Raw genomic sequence first — 17,820 nt, 5'->3', positions numbered from 1 at the left:
ATTCTGGTGGTGATCGGGCGGGGGCTGTTAGTCTGTCTGTTTGTTAGCAAGATAACTGAAAAAGTTATGGATGGACATGGGTGAAATTTTCAGGAAATGTTGATTCTGGCACAAGGAACAAATGATTAAATTTTTGTTTTGATGGGGGGGGGGTCTGCCTTGGCAGAGGTCTGTGCTCTCCGAGTGCTTTTCTAGTTGTGTATGTTTTTATCTTATCCTATGGACCTAGTTTTTGTGTCCTTAATAAAGCTTGCATGAATGAATGAAATTAGTCTGATATTATTTTGCTCGCTCTAACAAAAATAAGAAATACAAGAAAATATAACATTAGGGGGCACTGCCTTAGCTGATTGTGGGTGTTCACATCAGTCTCTTTTTTCCTAAACAATATCACAGAAAGAAATGTTATGTAAAAGAAAAACTCTTAAACCTTACTGACAGAATGAGGCCAGTGAGAGAATGCACCAAAGGAATTTAGTTTTATCTGTTTTTGTATCATATTTACAACAAATATAGTACATGAGCTTTGGTTTGACATATATTTCTTCAAGTAGACATAGTAGGGTGTGTGTTTGTGTGTGTTTACTATAGCCTGATGCAGTGTCCTGTCACAGCTTATACAGGCTTATTATGGTGATTTCATGAATACAAAGTCCACTGGCCTGTCTGTCTGCTGTAATTATACTGAATGCATAGTATAATACACAAGACCCTGTTATCTGTGAGAAAGAAAATAAGACAAAGACAGAAAAGACAAAGCAAGTGACTATGCATACCTGGGTGAAATTGAGCTGCATGCATCTAGGCCTCTTCCAAATCACTTGAGTACATTACACTTAGGTACACAGTTACAAACATATGAGGTCATCTTAATCCTAAATGTGTCTTAAACTTTGTCGGTTCATTTTACAGTTACTTAGGGCTGAGCGTAGCCGGCTTCAAATTTACAGAAATCACACTCTCATTTATTATTCAGCTCGGAGAAAATCTACAAGGATTAGCCTATGGATTATGAATAAAGAATGACTAAAGATAAGTCAAAATAATACTCTATGTCCCATGAATATAAAAATCATTTGCACATTTCCTTCCCTGATCCATTATCTGTCGAGCTTATCTTCACCACAAAGACCAGGACAGAAATGATAAGCAGGAAATGAAAACATGACCATAACACATTATTTAAAGGGGCTATATGTTGTATTTCTATTTTCAATATTAGAAAATTTCCAAAAAAGTATCAGTGTTTGGAGTAAAGAGACATACAAAAAAGGCATTGCACTGGATTAGATGCCAACATATTCAACTGATGGTCCAGTAGATTTATGTGACCACTAGAGGGAGTAGTGAGTCATTCTGCCGGTCTCCAGTTGTATTGTAAACTAACGACACAGGGCCTTTGAGCAAAGTGTTGAAATTTGGACGAAATAAGATGAGAACCATTAAGAAACAACTTTTAGAGTCGAAGAAAGTGACAAAGTGAAGAACCACTGTTGTTGTTTTCACCACTGGACGTAGCTCTAAATGAAAAAATGGAGTTTGATGCTGAAATCGCAGTGTTTCTTCTACATGGGGGAGCTTGATTATGAGGCTTATGAAGGTATAAAGTTATGATATGATGTTATTTTCTCTGCTAAGTTCATTGGTTGTTGATCCACGGTTCTGACTAAACTGTGACAGTTCTGACCTTGTATGGATAACTTTGTATTGACGAGATAAACCATACAGAAAACTGGGGTGATTTGTGGTTTTACTGTGGCTGTTGTATGTCTAAAACCAGAGTTAAGTTAACAGAGCTATAATGGAAACTACCAGCTGATTATAAGGCACAGTGTTATTTTGACTGACTGTCAAAATAACCAGCCATGAGTTTTTGTTTGAAGAGGAAAACTTGATAATATCATAATACAGACGTGAGTAAACAATGAGCTTTAAACTTTACCCAGAACCCCTTTAAATTTAGATACAAATTTTATTTTCATTACTCTTATTTATTTGCCAGTGAATCATAAAAGGTCTCCCATGCTACTTCAAAGATGTTAACTCACTGATGTCACCAAAAACTTTTCAATAAAAAACAAAACAACAACAAAAAAAAAACAGTACACAAAAAGATGAAGTATACTCTTGTATATTTACCCACTTGGTCCAGATTAAGCCACATTCATGGATCCAGGGTTATTTTTTTTAACTAAATAGTATTAAAAGAGACCACAAATGACCATACAATGTTTAAAAAGGAGAGGAAACAGTTGAATATAGAGGGAAAAATGGAAAATAAATAGAAGGACAAAGAAAGAAAGAAAGAACAGCTTGTGTTTGGGAAAAGTAGTTGCTCATCTCAGCATTTTTCCCTTTCATTTTCTTTCAATGACTACAGTGACAATAAACTGCCTGAAGAGTTTCTGTCTGAATGTCATCATATCTAAGCTTCTGAATGCTTGATTGGATCTTTTGTGCTTGTAATGAATTGGTACCATGGTGCTAACAGAAAGTCCGTGTTTACAGCAGACTAATTTGTAAGAACACATTTGTCTTACATAAAATCACACTGTGAGCTTATACAGTAAGATCCAGCCTCGACTCATGAAAGCCTATTTATAACACACCCACATGAAATTTCAAGCAGCAAAGCAATCTTTATGCCTTTTTAAATAGATGCATTCAGCACACAAAGGCGCATACACAAACAGTATAAATTAGTCTCTTAGTCACAGTGTCTGCCACTGTGACCTCTAAGCAAAAAAATATTCAAATTTCCTCGTAATAATTGAAGAGTTGGACTCAGAATTGTGGCACGAGAGACATTTCAATAAGCACATTAAAGAGTTAGACTGGAGCTTTTCAAGTAGGGTTGTATGAGGTACTTATTCATAGACAGTGTATTACCCAGAGTAAATGGCTGTGGACACATTCCCATTCTGGAGAAGCAGAATTTAATGTACTACTGCGGACAGAAGCAGCAGCAAAAATGAATTTTGCGTTATTGTGTCTAAGGTCTTTTAAAGGTTAGCTCTAATCTAAATTGTGTGGAAACACCAAAGTCACTTTATAATTTTCATCCCCACTGCTTATAATGCAAGGGTCATAGTGGTCAGCATTTCCGCCAGATCGTCATTGTATTTTTGAAGGAAAACTGGAAGACTGTTTACCAATGTTACAACTGCCATGTCTCCATGTTCACCTTCCTGCTGTTTGTATTGAATTATTTTACAGAGAAAAACTAGAGAGCCATTTGGTATTTTCCACTTAATTAACACATGATTTTTTGCTCACAGTGAGCAAATGCAATAAAACAAACCTGACATCACTAACAAGTCAAATCAGTTTATAATTTTCTGTATGCCCAGTGGAAGATTTCTCTCCACTTTCTATTTTTAGGCTGCTTTGGGAAAAAAAAAAAAAAAAGCATCTTAAACAAGGGGTAAGGACCTCGGTTAAAAAATGAAGCCAATGTGGAATTATCTTGAAGTTGTAATACCACTGATGGCCACTGGGGTTGTCTACACAAAGCCCTGGCTCCCTTGGACTTGCACTGAACTTATGTATAAAAATACTAAATATATATTTTTAGAACACATTACAGTCTCATGCTTTTTCTTTGGACACAAACAAGTGATCAGATGGTCCATCTGAGCTAATAAGATCCCAATAGAAGCTTTGGTGTCCACTGTGTCAGGCTTAATAAGTATTAGCAGCAATAGCTCACCTCCTGTAGTCCAGCCTCTTTTGTCCAAATATGGCCACTTCCTGCTACAAAAAGCCAGCACAGTGATGGCCAAATCGCTTCACAACAGCAGTTCAGCTCCTATTTTTGAGCATGTTCCTTTTTTCTTTAAAGAATGGCCACAATTACAGAACGTGTTTAAACCATAAGAACGTCGTTAAGTCTAATGTGTGCTGTTTTGAGAAATCTGATGTTTAAGTTTAAGTGTTGCCTGAACCATTCAGAAAATACTGTAATTTAATTGTTGACTAATCCTGCATATAGTGCTTTACGTTACACATGTCAGTCCTGGAAACACTTGTCTTTTAGTGTGGACCATGAGTCTGTAATAAAGCCTATCTATCTATCTATCTATCTATCTATCTATCTATCTATCTATCTATCTATCTATCTATCTATCTATCTATCTATCTGTCCGTCCGTCCGTCCGTCCGTCCGTCCGTCCGTCCGTGCATGCACGTGTTGTACTGACCTATGACCTTTATCAACCCCACAGGGTCTCTGGCGGTGTCTGTCACTGATATGACAGCACCAGTGGTTGGGTCGTCTGGGGGAGTGTACGCCCTTGTTTCAGCACACTTGGCTAATGTTGTAATGGTAAGTCTTTTTGTGTGTTTGTGTATAAATTGTATACGTAAATGCTTATCACATGCTTCAGGTGTCCTGTCACTACAGAACGTAGCCACAGTACCAAAACAGCAGGTTCAGTTCTTATTCCATCTAGACTAGCACGTTGACCCGTGAGGAACTACGGGTTCTAGATCCTCTGATACAGTTCATTCCTTTACTTTCTTGGTAAATTCCACTGGCATTTTCAGTTAAATAACCTCTCAGCTGGCATGTCTGTTTATGCACATGAAATTTGACACCATGGCAACGTGGCCCTATTGTTTTTCTGTTGCTAGGTAACCCACTTCAGTGATGATTCTAGGATTCTGGGCAGAGCAGCTTGATTGGCTATTGGGAGACCACTGTATACCAAAATTACAAATACTCCCAAAATATTGGTCCCATCAACTCGCTGTTTTCGCTAGTCTCTTCCTTGACCAAAAATACATAAGTATGCCAAACTGCAGCAGTCAGCTCTGTCTGGATTTTGTGTGATGCTCGAGACACACAGACAGAGTCAACTTCCCTTTATATATTTACATACAGGATAGGCCAGAAAAGTCAGATGTGTGTATGAAAATCTACGAAAAATTAAAAAAAAAGAGGTCCACCACATCCTGCTATCCTTTGACTAGATGCACTTCATAATTTCCAGCTCAACCCTCCAACTATTCCTGTGTGGGTCATCACATGCTTTGGTAACAGGTGCTCAAGGTGAACCTCTGTTATATATATAATAGTTTGCTTATTATATACCCTCCTGAATCCCCACAATGATATTCAGTTGATGGAGTTTCTTCCCCCTCTCAGCTGAAATCATATTATCCTTCTCAGGAAGAACAGATTAGGGGTCACAGTGTCTCTGGGGGTTTCCAAATTGACATGAATTGAGGCACAGGGTGAGATCACGTCATGACATGCCAGAAGAGTGCAAGTGTGTGTCTGCGAGTAAGAGGCCTGAGTTTCTTGCATAGGTCGTTCTGTCCTTATTTAAAAAAATAGAAAATGTCCTTATTAATCCTCCCTCCTCTCTCTCATTAGAACTGGTCGGGGATGAAGTGTCAGTTTAAGTTATTCCGGATGGCTATGGCTCTGGTCTGCAGTAAGTCTAAGTTTTATTTCATGTATTTATTTATTCACTTTTCATTGTGCTGCACTTCTCTAATTTTCCAGCAAAATCACCAATTCAATGGATTAAACTTCCTTCAAAATGTATTAATACTAAACCTTGAGTTTAGCGTGGCTCAAACTTACAATGCATTATCTGCATGTAGATGATTTCTAACAGGAACATGGAAACAGACCCTAATTCCTGAGGGTCACTAGAGACGTATGTTTACTCTTTACCTATGTTGTTCACAAGAAACAAAACCACCATTTGCTGTATTAAACCTTGTTCTGTTTACACTTGCAAGAGTTACAAATGTTTCACAATTTAATATGACTTGAACAAAGCTCTCATTTGTCTTCCAAGAATCACTTTATCCTCACTGTCAATGGCCAATAGGCTCCTTTGAGATTTTGGAAACAAAATTACCAAGCAGAGGGGAGTATTTAATTTCCTGTGCACCAGTCATTTGGTCTTATTTTGCTAATATCATGTTTCTTTTTGGTTACAGTGAGTGTTGAGTTTGGTCGGGCTGTTTGGCTGCGGTTCTACCCTCCAGCCTTCCCTCCATGTCCCAACCCCAGCTTTGTGGCTCATCTAGGCGGTGTGGTAGTCGGTCTGACTCTTGGGGTGGTGGTACTCCAGAACTACGAACAGCGCCTACAGGAGCAGTCGCTCTTCTGGATCTTTTTCTGTGTCTACACCTTGTTTGTGCTCTGTGCTGTCTTCTGGAACATTTTTGCCTACAGCTTGCTCGACGTGCGACTTCCCCCACCACCGTGACTTGCTTTTTAGAAGCAGAAAAGTAATCACAACCCCTTTGTGTCTCTTACCACCCTACCAGTTCATTCCCAGGACACCAGACTGGACGTGTTACTTCATCCCTCATTTTCCGAGGTGATCTGAGACACCTACATCCAAGTCTTTTTTAAAGGGATACTCAACAGACAGCAGGATACTGTTACTGCTTTTACCCACTTGTTACGTGGTTGGGTTAAGCCTTACTACACTCGCTTAGCCACATAAACTTGTTTTGCGGTCAGATGTTTGTTGTAAGTGTCTCAACTTCTGTTGACAGCATTGTTTTGACAAATAAGAAGCCTCGGATCTAACACAACAGGAATAAGCAGAAACATTCCTGTCCACTCATCGTCTCTGCCTCTTCCTTCCCAACCCAAAGGTGCCTACTTACAGAGATGAAAGTATTTTAGCACAGTTGCCTCTTGTGTAGGGTGACAGCAGCAAAACCCTGCAATATAACAGTTTAGGCTCAGTAGGTATTTGTTAGCACTTCAAGCCGCTTATGATCAGCATTTGTTCAAATTACAGCAGGAAACCTCTGTGGCATCAACTCCAGGAAGTTTAGAATATGTATATGCTGCATTAAGACTCACACTCTATGTGTAAATGTACTTCTGAATGGAGATGCAGTTTACTATTCAGATTTGCTTTCAGCATTTGCCATTGACTGTACCCAGAAAAGGATTAATTTGCATCCAACACTATTTGAACCTCAGACTTGCTTCTTTGACTTTGTGTCTGTGTGTTTGTGTATGTGTGTGTGTGCGCGCGCGCGAAAGGAGTGCAGCAATTGTACCATTGTGTGTACAGATAAAAAGAAGCAGAAGTGCCATTCAGACTTTAAGCTTTCAAAAATGATGCCAAAACATTGTCACAAGCACTAAGGGAAAAGTAAATCCCTCTGACAAATGTATTGCTTTTTGTCTATAACTTGTCGGTGGAATGTAATACATTTATTTATGATCTTCAAATAATCTCTCACTGACATCTTGGGACAGTTCGGTGGTGCAAATTCTTGTGATCTAATAGTCCCCTCTGGGCATCTGAAGTGATTTTTGCAGTGGTTGAAAACTGCAAAAAAAATACACAGGGTGAGGTGGTAATTCAAGGAACTGAAGACTAAACTAATGAAAATATTCAACAACTGACAGCTAGGCCATTTTGAATAAATGTTGTCTTTTTTCATTTCCAAACATAGAAGAGCACACATGCCTGACCTCAACTACATCTGGCTGGGGTCATTTCATTCTGAGTTCAGGAGGCAGTGGGGGGGAAAGTAAATCAATGTTTTCTCACTAGTTTCTGACACAAATTGTTAATTGATTGAACTGAGATGGAAAATGACCCCAGCTCTAAGCTGTAAATCTTAAACTGTACTGTACTTTAACCTCATGTTACACTGACAAATGCTTCGCATAAAATTATTATAATATAATGAAATACAGATTAATATTTTAACATGCATTTGCTGTTGAAATTTTTTACTTGGTGATATTGGTATGTTGTGTAAAATGTCTGGTCATTCTGCGTTGTGAAATGTCAGCTTCATGTGTCCTATTTAAAAATTGACTGAAGTTGGGATTGTATAGGCCTATAAAAAGGGCTATGACACAACACTAACTGAGGGGGAAAAAAATCGCTGTTCATATTTTAACATTGTGCATATTTTGTAGATTTGATATGTACATACTGGAGTACATTAAACAGTTTTATACATACATAAAATGTAATTTCTTTGGGTTTTTGCTCTCAGCTAGCTCGGCCTTCATCTCATTAATGCTGCTTATTTATCTAATCTATGCATTTGTAAATTTAGGTGCAGAATTACTGACAAGATAGTTCTTTTCAGGTGATTTATCTGATTTTCTATTACATAAAAAACATTTCAAAACAAATGAATGTCTCTGTGTGTAAGAGGAAGATTGAAGGATGAAAATCCAAGGTTTTGCTTTGCTCATATACCTTTATGACCCAGGTCATATATACTAGTACATTACACACAAACCAAAATTGGTTTTAATTCAACAACAGGAATTGATTTCCCTTAAATGTATAAAGTAAAATGTTTAAGCCTAACAGATGTGAAGCGTCACAACCACATAACCAAACCCAGTGTTTAAAGTGAGTCTGGGGCCTCAGAGTGGAGAACCTGGTTAACAGCCTCTGAGAGAAAAAGACAGACGTCAAAGTGATCAATGAAATATGTGAGCATACAAGAATCCACCATAATTCATTCAGAGAAGGGACCCTTTAAAGCAGCGTATGACTTTAATCACAATTTTTTTTCAAATTCATAAAACCCCAGTGACAGCCTAGTTATTACTAATCCATTAGTCTTTCCATGCTTACGCACCTGAACACTCGCCTCACGGTGAACAACTTCGAAGATGACGCCATCATAAACACAGTCCGCTTGTTTACATAATTAACCAAAACATTGCTTTGGCATTTTTGGAAGTTTTGTCGCAAAGTGCATTGTGGGAATAGCGACCAAGTGACAGCGGTTTCTCAGATTCAGCAAGAAAACAAGAAAGATCGCTACAATGTAAAATAATACAGGCCACCAGGTTTGTTTTAAAGAATGAATATAGTTGATGGATGGAGGTAAAGGTTCAGTACTCACAAAGAGACAACAAAATTGTTGCTGTGTGGAATTCCCATTCCCACAATACACTTCGCGACAAAACTTCCAAAAAGGCCTGAGCAACATTTTGGTTTGTTATGCAAACAAACAGACTTTGTTTATGATGGAGTCATTTTCGAAGTCCATTCTCCGTGAGGAAAGTGACTCAGGTGCATAAGATGGAAAGACTAATGGATTAGTGAATAATTAGGCCATCACTGGGGTTTTACGAATTTGATTTTAAAAAATATGATTAAAGTCATATACTGCTTTAAGCTGTCAGTGATCGTTTTCTCTGTCTCGCCCAGTACAAGTATATGGAGAGTAGCAGATTTGAAGGCGTACAAATGAAATATTCATTAGATGGTCAAGGCAAGTCGGCTCAGTTATTTTTCCCCTTCATGCAATTCACATTTAAGAAGTAATCATTCACCTTGGAGAGAGAGAGAGAGAAGACAAAGGAAGCTGCAGGGATGGAAAATCAGTGTGAATGCACCTGTAAAGGCCAACATAGGGAAACAGTCAAGGAAATTATGTCTGACCATAGAGAACTACACATTATTATATACCGTATTTTCCAAAAGAGGATTTGTGTACAACTTCAGACCATAGGTATAAAAAAGCACAGCCAACTATATGATTGGCTATAGTGATATATAGTCAGTTTATATATATATATATATATATATATATATATATATATATATATATATATATATATATATATATATATATATAAACTGCTTCTTCTTCCACCACTGACTGTCAAATGCACTAAACCCTCTGGCTGATTTCTACTACGATGTCTCCATCAAGCGGACGGCGCCAGAACATCAGAATGCAATTCATGTGCTAAGTCTAAAACCACAGACTAAATAGACTACATGTCTTAGGACAAACCCTTATTTTAAAAATGTGACCAACTGTGGTCCAGACTATCACTTAATTCTAACACATTTGGAAAAATCAACAATAGGCCTATGTAGGCTAACTATCATCAAACACAGAAAACGGTATGATGTCTATTGTCTCCTGCAAGAATACTTACTCCTGTCTTTACAAAGTATCTAAAACGGTGTCGCTGTAGAAAAACTTTACTTTTGGTTTACATGTGAAATAATCTGATGACAACCGGCGTGTCGTGAACGTTACATAGTGTTTTTTTTTTTTTTTTTTTTTTTCACGCGAGACCACAGTCGTTATTTCAACTTCCTGCAGCTAAGCGCCATTTTCGGCGTTGTCACAGGACTACAGCATGCTGTTATCAAACAGATAATAAGACTTATATTTAGCACTGTAAGAGCTTTTTTCAGTACTATTTGAAAGATGGGGCGAAAGAAGAAGAAGCAAATGAAGCCATGGTGTTGGTATCCTTTTGAATGGTGGACGAAATAATAGCGAGGAAAGACTAGTGGCTAACGTTAGCTTGACAAAAGGAAGGCCTCAGTCAGCTGCTCCGCAGATCAGCTAGCATGCTAAGACGATATAGTGACATTAACTGGTCAGTCGCTGGAAAATGTAAAATCTTTAATCTTGATACTCGATGATTTAGAGAAGCTAATTTGAAGCTCAGTCACGAATCTTGTTTATATTGAGTTATAATGTCGAATTTAGCGTGGTATCTGCCCAGACATGAGACTGTGTTAAGGTTAACGGTGTAGCTTGGCTAAGGGAATTACACTTTCAAGGAAATGTTTACTTTAAAAGTTCAATTCTGAATATACGAACGAACGTCAGTGTTGAAAGATAAATTGCAGATATGTGCTCTTCACAAAGAAGTTCCTTAATTACTTCTGTAAGGTATTGCAATCGTGACTTTGACGACGAAAAGATCCTCATTCAACATCAGAAGGCAAAACATTTTAAATGTCACATTTGCCATAAGAAGCTGTACACTGGGCCAGGCTTGGCCATCCACTGCATGCAAGTGAGTGTTCATCATTTTTCCTAATTATATGTTGATTCAGGTCGTGGAACAACTTTCTGTGGTTTTACTATTTGAGAGTAAGATATTCTTGGTAATGTGAACAGTTAATTTGAATGTAAGGGCAAGGTTCACTGGTTTATTGTGCATGTGCTCCAGGTACACAAAGAGACGATTGACAGTGTACCTAACGCAATTCCTGGGAGAACGGATATTGAACTGGAGATCTATGGGATGGAAGGGATTCCAGAGAAAGATATGCAGGAAAGACGACGAACGTTGGAACAAAAATCACAAGGTTTAGTTGGCCGTTGTGTTCTTGCTCTTGTATGACAGACAAGTCCTTGAGCAGAACTAACATTTATTCAAAATGTTTATTTTTTAGAGAGTCAGAAGAAGAAGTCAAACAATCAAGATGACTCTGATGAGGAGGATGATGATGATGAAGCAGGACCATCAGCTCAGCAGGTTGCTGCTGTCCAACCCCAAGCAGGTTACGCTGCTCCCATGGCCCAGCCTGGGATGCCTCCTGTGGCTGGTGCACCAGGGATGCCTCCTGCTGGATATCAAGGCAAGATGATGAGAGTATATAGCAAAGCAGACATATTTTGTGTGATTACTGTAAATGAATTTATCTGTGGCAAGGTGTTTCATCTGAATGCAATTATTGCATATTTGATGTAGTGCTGAAATGTGTACGTTGACCTCTTGTCACAGGAATGCCTCCTATGATGCCAGGTGTTCCTCCCATGATGCACGGCATGCCTCCTGGTATGCATGGAATGCCACCTGGGTATGCATTCACTTTTTGATAGAATCACTGTGGAAGCACTTTGGAGTTGTAGTAAACATTTGTAAATTCAACTGCCTTACAGAACTCAAGTTAATTATTTTTTGCTCTTGATGCTTTTTGCAGCATGATGCCAATGGGTGGGATGATGCCACCCATGATGCCTGGGATGCCTGGTATGCCTCCAGGTGAGTTACGTTAGAGTTCTTATCTCCAGAATTGTTCTAAAAAAAAACCTACTCTTATAAAAAGTGATGCTGGTACAGTTTCTGGGATTTAGGTCAAAGTTGCAATGTAGCAAAAAGCAACATAACTGATTAAAATAGACAGCTTTTTGAAATCTTTATTAAAAATTAATATATTGAAAAAAAAAACCCACCTCTGGCATCTAAAGGGTTAACTAATGTAAAAACTCAAAATAAATCTGTTAAATTGACAAGTTTGTGAATGTGGTCCTCAGGAATCCCACCTCACATGGCTCCAAGGCCAGGGATGCCCCACATGGCTCCAGCCCCAGCAGCAGGAGCAATACCCAGTCGACCAGCAACAGCAGCAGCCCAGCCAGCTGTCACCAAGCCTCTTTTTCCCAGTGCAGCACAGGTGGGAATTATGCTACCCTTTTAACACAACACACTTAGATTTTTTTCAGTGCACAGTTTTCAGAGTTAAAATGTTCATTTCTTTCAGCTTTTCAAGTGGACATAATTGTCTGCTTCTAGGCAATTAAACCTTCTATTTGGTTTATTATTATATGTACCTGTTTTGTTTTAAAATGATTGGATTTTTGGTGTTTCAGTTGTACGTTCTCTGTAGTCTGTTGTTCCTCCCCTTCTTTCTCACTCTTGTGTCACAATATCAGTGCCACCTCTCCATGGTAAATATTGTCCTTATAGTTGATTTGGATAGATTATGTGGACATGTTACATGCCAATACTGTGATCTCCTCTCTACCATGCTGCAGATGGGCTCTGGTGTTCACAGCAGCACTGCAACTGTTTCCTCTCCACCTGCAGACCTTCAGTCTGCCTCTCAGCCTCCCTTTCCTAACACACCACAAGTACGCTCACAGATAGGACTTTGACTTGGACTGTGGCAGCGGCATGTTGCTTATTTATCAACTCTGAGCCTTTAAATTCAGCAGCTATAAACAAGGGACATGACTAACAGTATCTGCCTTGTAAACTCATTAGTTCACTAAATCAACTACAGTTTTAATGTGTCAGAGTATAATTATTCCTAAGCAGCTATTCTGCATTGCTGTCTCTGAGCTTTTCTGCATGTGCTCTAACAAAGTGAGTGTAATAAAGTATGTATTTTGATTTTCAGTCTGCCATGACATGACTTGCATCCCTCAGCTCTCCTAACTCTGCAGCATGAATTTTGCTATAACAACCTATAATACTTTCAATGACTTTGTACATTGCAGTCGGACTCTGTTTTCTTTTTCCAACCACACTCTGAATGTCTGCAGTCACAGCTGAAAATGAATGGTCATTGTTACAATCCAATATGACAGTCTTGATTTGATAACCATCCATAATTTCCTGTGTATTTCTTTCACAATATGATTGGAATTAAATTGGAATTGGCATCTATTTTTCCAAAAACATTCATCTGACAATGATATGGAGATGAGAAATTTTAACATTTAAGAGGCTAATCTGATAACATCCAAGGTAGCTTTGAGAAATGTTGTCCTGCCCCTGTGTAGAAAGTGGGAAAAGCTACAGAACTTAATTATTTTCCTGAATTACCTCTTTTGTCTTTTTGCACAGGCCCAGCAGAGTGCTTCAGGAGCTACAGCTTCAAATTCCCACAGCACAGCAGCCTCTGATGCTCCCAAAGCAACATTCCCTGCCTACACCCAGCCCTCTGTCTCTTCTTCCTCTTCTTCCACTTCTTCTAACCCCTCTAGCAGCACTGTGGCAAAACCCCCAGCCACAGTGACCAGTAAGCCTGCCACCCTCACCACCACGAGTGCAACTAGTAAGTTGATCCACCCTGATGAGGATATCTCACTGGTAAGTAGTTTGAGCTTTCTATTTTTCCCTTTTCACAGTAAGTAATGGCTGATACATATGAGTACATTTTGCATAGTGATGGAGGATATAAAGATAGTATGTAATTGGATCATCTAACTCTAAATATCACTATCACAAGATTAACATTAAATTGACTCATAAAATACTGTCAACCAGAGTATTTTGATTACAAATCATTACTTAGTGTTTGTTTTTGTGGTCATACTGAAGACTGGTTCTGAGCTTGAATATCCTCAGTCTGAAATCACAGCCCCGCAACATTGGTACTCACTTCTCCTAGATTTTTGTGTTTATCTTTGTGCTGTAAGGGCCCTAGCAGTGTTTCTTTAGGCTTAATGTCTGTTTTGTGTGTTGTGTACCAACAGGAAGAGATGAAAGCCCAGTTGCCTCGTTACCAGCGTCTCATACCCAGACCGGGCCAGGCCCATGCGGCTGCTCCCTCAGTGGCAGCTGTGGGTGGCATGATGCCCCCACAGCAAGGAATGCCACCACAGCAGCCTGGCATGAGGCATCCCATGCATGGTAAGCAAAAGTTTGAAAATCAAGGGAAATGTTCAGTGCAAAATATCTCCTGCCTTTTTTTTTTCCCCCTTTTTTTTTTTTTTTTTTTGTTTATTATTTTTCAGTAAAATATATATAACTGAAGACATTCTACTATTTTAGTCATTTCAATAATTTGGTTCCATCAGTTGAAAGTCCAAAATAAATACTAATGATCTGTTAAGCTGTGGTGCTGTATGTTGAGCTCAAAACGAGGTGTATTTGCTGTCCTTGCCCTCACATGGTGCCGAAGCACACAGCAGCATGTTTACCCGGCTGCTTTTTAACTGTTTTCCTCTTATTATTCCTATTTTGTTTTAAGAATAGAAGTAAAGCTAAATCAAGGAACGTGCAGTTCATGATGTTTAACATGACACCTTTTAATTACAGCTGCTGTATTAGTTTGACATTTGATTGCCTTTCACTGCTGCTCTGGAAGTGAGTCCCACTGATGTTTATCACTTCCATTGTTGCTATACTTGTTGCAGAGTCTGCCATTTACTTCAGGTAGAATGATTACTTCAGTGAGCACCATTGTGATCATCGTCTGTTCTTTACAGGTCAGTATGGTGCTCCTCCACAGGGCATGCCAGGCTACATGCCTGGAGGGATGCCTCCATATGGGCAGGGTCCTCCTCTGGTTCCCCCTTACCAAGGAGGCCCTCCCATGGGCATGAGGCCGCCCGTTATGTCCCCGGCTGGGCGCTACTGAAGCTTCAAAGCAGCCACCACATTAGGTTTGAGGTTAACACCTTTCTCTCATCCTTGTGCTTTTTCAAACCTTCGTAGCTGCAAGCAAACAGCAGTAAGACCCAGTGGTGGTGAAGACAAAAAAAAATTGTTAGAACCCATGGACATTAAATGTAACATCTTTATTGAACAGCCAAACACCACACAAGATTCTGACAGCTATTCTGTTGTTATTCGACTACATGTGACGATATATTTTTTCCCCATAGGTTTCACTCAGGTTTATAGAAGTAAAGTGTGTTAAAATGATTTCATATTTCTTTTGAAGCTGCTGGAGTAACATGAACATACTTTCCCCTTACAAAGGCAAGTTCCTCTTGTAAACATTCGATTAATATTATTTTGTTTATTTCTTTGGTAGATGAATTGAGGCTCTCACAGCATGCTTAGGTGCTGTTGGACTTGCGTCCCCAACGATGGTTGGTGAGGGTCTCAGTGTTAAACATGATTCCTAATTAGTGTTACATATCCATGACTCATCAGTTTCTAGCTTTATTCTTATTTCAGGTTTGTTTTTAATACTTGGTTTAAAGGGTACCTGTACACATCCTTTGTAATGTTTTATGAATCTGTTGTAATAAAATCCATCTTGAAATCGAATGCTGGTTTGTCCTGACGTACGTGGAGGTGAGTCATGAAGGTTTGTACTGGTGTTTCATTTCTAGACATTAACTTGAGGATTTAACCAGTTATTTCAACACCAAGTTTGCCATCATCAGTTTTTGGGGAGTCCATATCTGGTACAGCACTTAAAGACTGACTATTTACACACACACACAAAGCATTTTTATCCATATAGTTGTCTTTTTGTTTTGGACTCCTCCTCCATGAACTGAGATGTTGGCCAGCTTCTGGTTCACAGTGCTGCATGTTTCTTAACATGATGTAAATAACTGCAGTTTAAATTATACTTTTAAAATGAGTTAAACAGCAATGAAAGAGAAACGATGTTCTTGATTCTTTTATTTATTTTTACACATTTATTCAAACATGCATGCAAATTGATAATATTGTCTCATCATGCAATGCACAAGTGACAATGAAGAAAAATGAAGAAACGCCTAACAAAACGGTAGCTCTGCATTAAATCCCAGTCCCTGTTTTTCAGGGTTTAAAGGGTTTTAATTCAGTGTGAGTTTTGAAGCTTGTATCCTTAAAGCTTTGTTGTCAAGACCCCTAGTTGATACATAATGGAATTCAGGAAAAATGCAGCTTTTTATGGCACAAGCTATTACATTTATTTCTGTGTAGTTGTGATGCGGACGAACACTTTCAAAATTGACACCAATTGGCAGATAAACACTAATGCCCATAAAGATTTTAGGAAACTGGTGTTTACTGCAGTGCTAGTCTGTGTTGCTGGGTGGATTTTTCTTTTTTTTTTTTTTTTTTTTTTTACCTTTCGGGTCCATTTATGTTACAGCTTCACATAATTGATCATTGTCATGCAAGTTACCGGTTTGAGTTCAGGAAGTAATCTGAAAGAATACGTTTGCTCCTAGACAGCGTTGAGTTCATTGTCATCAAATCTATAGTGCACATGGATTTAATAGCAGTACAATACACACTTGCAGGTCTTCAGTGTGGCACATCGCTTACTGATCTGTATTTGTTTTTGTCTGTAGCCCATCCATCAGCTTTTCAGCCTTTAAACCCACTGAGCTGGCATGACAGGTCAGTTAAACCCAGTAAGTACCTGCTGTTCATTATAGTGTGGGTCTGTCCTGTACAACTGGATGTTGGGCCTTGTATTATTGAATCATGTGCTTTGTTAAAGTATGTGTAAGTATAAAACCAAAGTGAATACTGAGATGTAAGATTTTCTGCCCTAAATGACCTCTTCTTTCATCAAGTGGTCCAAAGAGTTTGTAAAATACTAGCGTACAATCTGAAATCCATCACCCTGTCCTGTATGAAGTGGTAAGTAGCCATTTGTTTTAAGGGTCAGTAAAATAAAATTGTTTAAAGGGCTTTCTAGTTGCATTTTGGGATGAAAGCATCGCTAAAATATCGGCAAAGAATGATCAATTTCAAGTGTTTGTAAAAAAAAAAAAAAAATTCATTATGTAGATGAAGCTCACACTAGAGAAGTGGAAAGTGATCCACATTTAAAGTTATTTGAATATTTCTAGACAAAATATCAGCCTGTTGGGTTTTTAAGGTGTCTATCATCATTTCAACCAATTGTCTACATCAGATGAATTTGTATAAAAGTTGTAAATAAACATTCTGGACAGGTTTTGTACAGAAAGTCACTTGAAGTGAAATGAGAATGTGACACTATGTCAGATCGATGTTTGTGAATAAAAGACTTCCATTATTTTTGCTGCCACACGTTTTTCTTTATAGGTTAAAATGTAATGTTCATTCTGAAACATGCTGCACTTTTAGAAATAAGTGTGCCCTCTGGTGGTGGTAACTGGGTAAAAGAGCTATAGAGTGTCATCAGATTCATGTTTTATATTGGGCATCAGCCACCATCAACCATAGGTCATTTTTAGAAGGAGGGGAAAAAGTTTAGTCATTTTGTAGCTGTGTTTCACTTTGAAAATAAATGTAGAACTACAGTTTACTGAGGGGATGAAGTTTATGGCAGCCAGAGTGAGTTACCTCAGTAATCAGCTGACCAAATGTGACCAGGAGGTTTAATTATTTAAGGTTTTTATTTTGAATATAAAGAAAAGGGGGGGGGGGGGGGGGTTGTAAAAAAAAACAAAGCATTTGAAAAGGAGCGGGATGAAGTACAATTTATATACTCCTGCCCCCCCTACCTCATCTTTTTCTACTGATCACAAAGTCCCACATCAGTTCCTCAAAGTAACTTCACAAATCTTACACGTCAAAATATATTCTAAACATTCTTGCACAAAATGCAAAATTATTATACGTATCAAAATAAACTGTCC

At 38.5% G+C, this 17,820-nt stretch overlaps 2 protein-coding genes across 6 annotated transcripts in view; both read left to right on the top strand.

Moving 5' to 3' along the window:
• Nucleotides 1-7,646, top strand: part of rhbdl3 (rhomboid, veinlet-like 3 (Drosophila)) — a 90,733-nt gene extending 83,087 nt beyond the window's left edge. For all 4 annotated transcript variants that reach the window (XM_030137582.1, XM_030137593.1, XM_030137574.1 and 1 more), the window contains 3 exons: nt 4,224-4,324; nt 5,378-5,438; nt 5,956-7,646. In XM_030137582.1, coding sequence (XP_029993442.1) covers nt 4,224-4,324; nt 5,378-5,438; nt 5,956-6,227 — 434 coding nt within the window. In that variant the 3' untranslated portion in view covers nt 6,228-7,646. The remainder of the gene's footprint in view (nt 1-4,223; nt 4,325-5,377; nt 5,439-5,955) is intronic.
• A 2,548-nt stretch (nt 7,647-10,194) lies between these two features.
• Nucleotides 10,195-17,234, top strand: znf207b (zinc finger protein 207, b). Of its 2 annotated transcripts, XM_030137555.1 has the most exons (11): nt 10,195-10,235; nt 10,669-10,795; nt 10,952-11,090; nt 11,178-11,363; nt 11,510-11,585; nt 11,709-11,770; nt 12,043-12,182; nt 12,544-12,639; nt 13,358-13,603; nt 13,990-14,146; nt 14,725-17,234. In XM_030137555.1, exons 1-11 carry the CDS (start codon nt 10,195-10,197, stop codon nt 14,874-14,876), a joined length of 1,422 nt encoding a protein of 473 aa, XP_029993415.1. In that variant the 3' UTR covers nt 14,877-17,234. The 2 variants fall into 2 exon arrangements, with proteins under 2 accessions (XP_029993415.1, XP_029993423.1); XM_030137563.1 differs by lacking the exon at nt 12,544-12,639 and having other exon boundaries at nt 14,725-14,876.
• The last annotated feature ends 586 nt before the right edge of the window (nt 17,235-17,820 follow it).

The sequence above is a fragment of the Sphaeramia orbicularis genome, chromosome 1 (genome assembly GCF_902148855.1).
Source record: "Sphaeramia orbicularis chromosome 1, fSphaOr1.1, whole genome shotgun sequence".
NCBI lineage: Eukaryota > Metazoa > Chordata > Actinopteri > Kurtiformes > Apogonidae > Sphaeramia > Sphaeramia orbicularis.
This window is presented reverse-complemented; position numbering and strand designations above follow the sequence as displayed.